The sequence below is a fragment of the Pistacia vera genome, unplaced genomic scaffold (genome assembly GCF_008641045.1).
Source record: "Pistacia vera cultivar Batoury unplaced genomic scaffold, PisVer_v2 Contig192, whole genome shotgun sequence".
Taxonomy (NCBI): Eukaryota; Viridiplantae; Streptophyta; class Magnoliopsida; order Sapindales; family Anacardiaceae; genus Pistacia; species Pistacia vera.
In genome coordinates, this window is record NW_022195993.1 from 1,038,700 (window position 1) to 1,044,538 (window position 5,839).

Genomic DNA, 5,839 nt, shown 5'->3' on the forward strand with positions numbered 1-5,839 from the left:
TACGACTGCAACTGCCGTTCCAATAACCGTACTACCATTATAGTAATACAAGTTGTTTCTCCTTGTGCCTTTCTTTACCACAAGAGCTCCTGAATAAACTCTTAGAATTCCATCTCACATATTCACCATGAAGCCTTTAGATTCCAAGGCTCCCAAAGAGATAAGATTCTTTTTCAACTTCGGTACATACCGAACATCTGTCAGCGTTCTAGTTAAGCCATCATGATTCTTCAACCAAATTGAACCTATCCTAGTTGTTTTACAAGCATCATCACTGCCCATATAAACAACTCCATCAAATTTTTCAAAATTAAACAACCAGTCCTGATGAGGATGAAAGATAGATGCATGGAAAATCAAGCATATCATACTATAACAAGTATAGTCATAGTTTAAAAATAAATTTCAATCAAATTGAAATAAGTAAGGTAGAACATGTTACCTTAAGCCCTTAGCAACCTTGGAGACTGTTAATTTCAAGAGAAATTAAGCAAAAGAGTATCCACACCAAGGGAAGAAGAAATTTGACCAAGAGGGAGATTTAGGGTTCTTAGAGATTTTTCTCTACACAAAAATTGATATATCATTTTCTTTATATAGGAATCCTTGTAAACAATTCAATAATTGTTTTGTACTTCCTTAAACAATTCCATAATTGTTATGAAGTTGTTAAACTTCTTTAAATGATAACATTGGATTAACATTTAATCACAATTAACAATTTAACTCTTAAATTGTTTACATAACAATTTAACCCTTAAATTGTTTACAAATTGTTTACAATTACAACCCCTTGTAAAATCCAATTTAATATAAAGAAAATGTTTCATATAAATAACTTTATTACCATTGGTAGGTGCTAGCCAACCTTAGATAATCAACTCTCTTTGGCTATTTCTCCATTCTCCTTAGTTTTTATGTGTGACCTCTTAGGTTCACTATGGCCTAGCCGTGGACCTAATATTATAATCTATTTCGATATGTTTTGTCATAACTCTTTATGAACAAAACTCCCACTGATTATGGTAGGCATCTAGCTTGGCGTGGGCCTAATATCACAATCCATTTCGAAGTATAATGGAATTACAACTTGGGATACAAAATAACAATGATTTGGGTCCTTATTGTAGGCCCAAAAGTTTTTCACTTTTCATTCCTAATCAATGTGGGACCAACTAACTTTTTGGCCTATTACTGTAAGTCCCTAAACCTTTTTTCATTATCATTTCTATCCCATGTGATTTTGCTAAATGAGTCATTTTTCAACTGGATGAAGGTGCGGTTCCATTTGAAAGCCTACTCCTTCCAATGTATAGAGCCATAACAATCAACTTCTGTAATCTTCCATTCAACTTCCAATGTAGTCCCATTTTAGGTTCCAAAATTGGTCTATTGCATTACACAGTGCATGGTTTGAGATTTTTACGTTGTCATAACAATAAGATGGAAAATCTTCAATCCCCTCCAAATTCCAACAATGCGTGGGCTTTGGTTTCACGGGAAATAAAGTATCTATGTCATCAGCTTATAATTTTCAAGAAATTATAACAATAACGTAATTGTGAAGGTGTCAGTGATTGTTGGAGTAGCATAGAGCCAGGTGACAATAACAATAACTTTATGTTGCAAAAACGTCCAGTTTCGGAAGCAGACGAGACGACAGTTTTTTATCACGTTTTTATTTTTTTTATTTCTTTGTTTCAAATTTCAATTATTTATTTACTTATCATTATTATTATTATTATTATAAGGATGATCCGAAAATTTTGACCCCTTTTTTTTCTTAATTAATTTTAATTAGGATGAGAATTTTAAGTAAAGATATATTTATTTTCTTATAAATAATATTTTTATGTTTTTTAAATTTATAAAATAAGAAAGAAAAAAGGGAAAATATATTCAATTGCACAAGATGGTTGGTGGGAATAATAAATAAGTAGGCTAAAATTAATAATTAAAAAGAAAAAGGAAACACAAAAATAAATAATTTTTTAAATAAATAAAAAGGGAATTGATGTTAGATTGAGGAATGATATATTGTAGTATCAAAATAGATATCTCATTTATGGAAGAAACAGTTGTCATCAATGTATCATAGCGATTGGCATAAGCATATCTTGTTAATTAGATTCTATTGCTTCCAATTCCAACAAAATTACTTCAAAATTTTGTGCATGTTTTCAGTTTTTTTTCTCTTGCTTCTTCTTCTTATTATTATTTTTGCTCTATGAGAACTATATGACTTCCCATCTCATTATAATTCTGTTTTTTGTTAGATAGGCGAGCCTAACCATAGGATATTTGAGATTTTGAGAATCTAGATAGCATTGTGTTGGATCCCTCACTGGCTCAATGTAATGGAAGAAGTTGGAAAAATGAAGGTTGTTGATGGCCTTCATCGAGAAATTCCACTCATTTAAACCATGCTGCGCGCCCCCCACCAAAGAGAAAAGCTTGCCAACTATTTAACTGCTAGGGTAGGCTACATGCGCTCCTTGGCAAACAACAAGTAATGTTGAACTCTGCGCTTTAGCTTATGGTTTTAATGGTTTGTTTCATTGCCTGAATCCTCTCATAAAGTGAGGATAACTTGGTGGAATTTTGAGGGTTAATTTTACTGTTTCTGTTTCTTGTGTTTTGTTTCTTCATCGTCTGTCCGTTTGGTGGTTTGTTACTATGGTTTGTAGAGGCTAATAAATGAGTAGGCCCTACATTGGGCTTAAGCAGAATCATTTAACTCATAAACCCAAATATTATTGGCCCAAATCAAGTTTAATATTCGACAGATAGGAGAAGTCACAAATGCCGATGGTCAATGGCGAACGAATTTTTTATTCCTTGATGCTGAATTTTTGAGGGTTTATGTTAGTGGTGCCGGTAGATTGAGACCAACTCCAGCATTGAACAAATTTTTTATTCCTTGATGCTGAATTTTTTAGGGTTTATGTTAGTGGTGTCGGTAGATTGAAACCAACTCCAGCACTGAACAAATTTTTTATTCCTTGATGCCGACTTTTTGATGCTTTTTGTTAGCAGTATCGCTAGATTTGAGATTCTCATACCAACCCCAGCACTGGAACGAATTTTTTTATTCCTTGGATGCTGACTTTTCGATGTTTTATCATGGTTTTTTAAGGTTTTATGTTAGTGGTATAGCTATATAGGATAGGTGCATACTAAGCATCCATTAATTCTCACCTAATTCAATTATCTTCAACTACCTTATTCTCCCTCTCTTCGTTTCTTTTGAGAGAAAATGACAGAATCTATTCTGTTTGACATTGCGACTGAAGTTCTGACGAAGATAGGCTCTCTTGTGGGTTGGGAAGTGTCTTTGTTGTGGAATCTTGAAAGTGATTTAAAAAGCCTGGAGGGAACCCTGAGCACTATCAAAGCCGTGCTCTCGGATGCTGAGAAAAAGCAGGCACAAAATGATCAGCTACGTGACTGGCTTGGGAAGCTTAAAGATGTTTTCCTTGATGCTGAGGAAGTTTTAGAAGAATTCGAGCTTCAAGCTTCCGGGAGGGAAGTGGAGAGACAAAAGAGGAGCACATTAATAAAGGTATTGCAATGCTTTTCAAGCTCTAATCCTGTTGGTTTTCAATATGAAATTAGTCATAAAATCAAGGAGATTAGAGAAAGGCTAGATCAGATCGCAAGTGATAGGAGTAGACTTTCTCTTATTGAGAGTACTCCTGCTGAAGATACGCATGTAATTCCAAAGGAGAGGGAGACTGATCCCTTCTTCGGAGGTTCTTGTGTGATTGGAAGAAAGGATGATAAAAAAAAAGATCATGAGCTTTTTAATTCAACCAACCAACATTAATGTCTCTGTCCTTCCAATAGTTGGAATTGGGGGTTCAGGTAAAACCACTCTTACTAAAATGGTTTATAATGATGAAAGAGTAAATAAGTTATTTCCATTAAAGATGTGAACATGCGTGTCAGATGACTTCAATGTCACCAGATTGATGAAAGAAATTATTTATTCTGCAACAGGTGAGGATTGTAATAAGTTAAAAGGAGATAAATTCCTAAGCGTTTGCAAGAAATTTTGACAAGTAAAAAGTTTTTGCTTGTCTTGGATGATGTTTGGAATGAGAAGCCGATGAAATGGTTGGAACTGAAAGACTTACTGGTTAATGGTGTCAATGGAAGTAAAATTATTGTGAGCACACGAAGTAAAAGAGTTGCAGAAATAATGAGCACTGTTCCCTCGCATTTCATACAAGGTCTTTCTGAAGAGGAGTCTTTGTCATTATTTAAGAAGTACGCGTTTAAAGATAGAGAAGGGAAAGATTTTCCAAGGCTCATTAAAATTGGGATGGACATTGTAAAAAAATGTAAAGGAGTTCCATTGACTGTGAGATCCTTAGGGAGCTTACTTTATGCAAACACAGACGAACGAGAGTGGTTGAAAATAAAAAACAATGACATTTGGCAGGTGGATCAAGATAATGAAGACATCTTACCTATATTGGAACTGAGCTATGATCATTTGTCATCTCCCTTGAAGCGATGTTTTACTTATCTTTGATTGTTTCCAAAGGATTATATTTATTACAATAATGATGTGGCCCAATATTGGATGGCACTTGGACTTCTTAAAACCAATGATAAAACTGAAGAGCTAGAAGATATTGCTGATCAATATATGCAAGTTTTATGGTCAATGGGTTTCTTAGTGGACTTCTTGGATCATGGTTTTTATTGGACATTTAAGGTGCATGATCTTATGCATGATCTTGCAATATCAATGACAAAAGGTGAGTCCGCATTCATAAATTTTGGAAGCCAAAAAGTTGATAGGAAATTGCGGCATTTTTCACATGGTGACACAGAGTTATGTGGTGAAGAATTTCTACAACTCATTGTTGATAACTCAAGGAGTGTTCGAAGCATTGTCTTTCCAGCAGCAGAGAAATACAGAGATGCACCTGTTATTGGATCATTTATTAGTAAAGATATATCCAAATTCAAGTACCTTCGACTACTAGACTTGTGTGATATACATGTTCAAGTGTTGTCGGATTCTATCAGTACATTGAGACATCTGAGATACCTTGATCTAGCTTGGAATGATGCATTAAAGAAGATCCTTGAATCTATTTGTGAGATTCAAAAACTGCAAATGTTAAGACTTCGGGGTTGTTCTGAGATTAAGAATTTGCCTAATAACATACGAAAGATGATCTGCCTTAGATACTTGGAAATAACCACACAAGAGGAGTTTCTTCCAGAAAATGGAATTGGATGTCTGAGTTCCCTTCAACGTTTGCACGTAGTTGGCTGCAAAAGTCTACTAAGTTTGTGTGAAGGGATGCAAGGTCTAAAAAGTCTTCGAAAATTGTTTCTAACCCGCAATCCTGTGATCTCGTCGTTACCAGATACTATCAAATACCTGAAAAAATTAGAGACGTTAGCGATTGGGAGTTGCCCCAAGATTAATTTGAAGATGGAATTACTAGAAGAAGATCGTGAGCTGAGGTTGAGTCTTAAAAAATTCATAATTGTTAATTTAGAATCATTGGTGGATATGCCCCAACTTCTTCTTCAAGCATCTACTGACACTCTGAAGTACATGCAGATTGAAGACTGTGAAAAGTTAGAAGCACTACCGGAGTCGTTGCAAAATCTCACATCACTTGAAAAACTTGAGATTACAAGATGTTACGAATTATCATCTCTTCCAGAAGGGATAGAACACCTTACTTCCCTGAAGGAATTGAAGATTACAGAGTGTCCTGCTCTAATTGAAAGCTGCAGAAATGATGAGTTGAAGATTGCTCATGTTCCAGTGGTTCATCTTATTGATCATGATACCAGCTTTTATGGTTAA

At 34.7% G+C, this 5,839-nt stretch overlaps 1 protein-coding gene across 1 annotated transcript; it reads left to right on the forward strand.

The window, feature by feature from the left end:
* Positions 1-4,588: 4,588 nt before the first annotated feature.
* LOC116127543 (putative disease resistance protein RGA4) lies at positions 4,589-5,839 on the forward strand. The gene has a single exon (XM_031413195.1). The coding sequence runs from the start codon at positions 4,589-4,591 to the stop codon at positions 5,837-5,839; it is 1,251 nt and encodes a 416-aa protein (XP_031269055.1).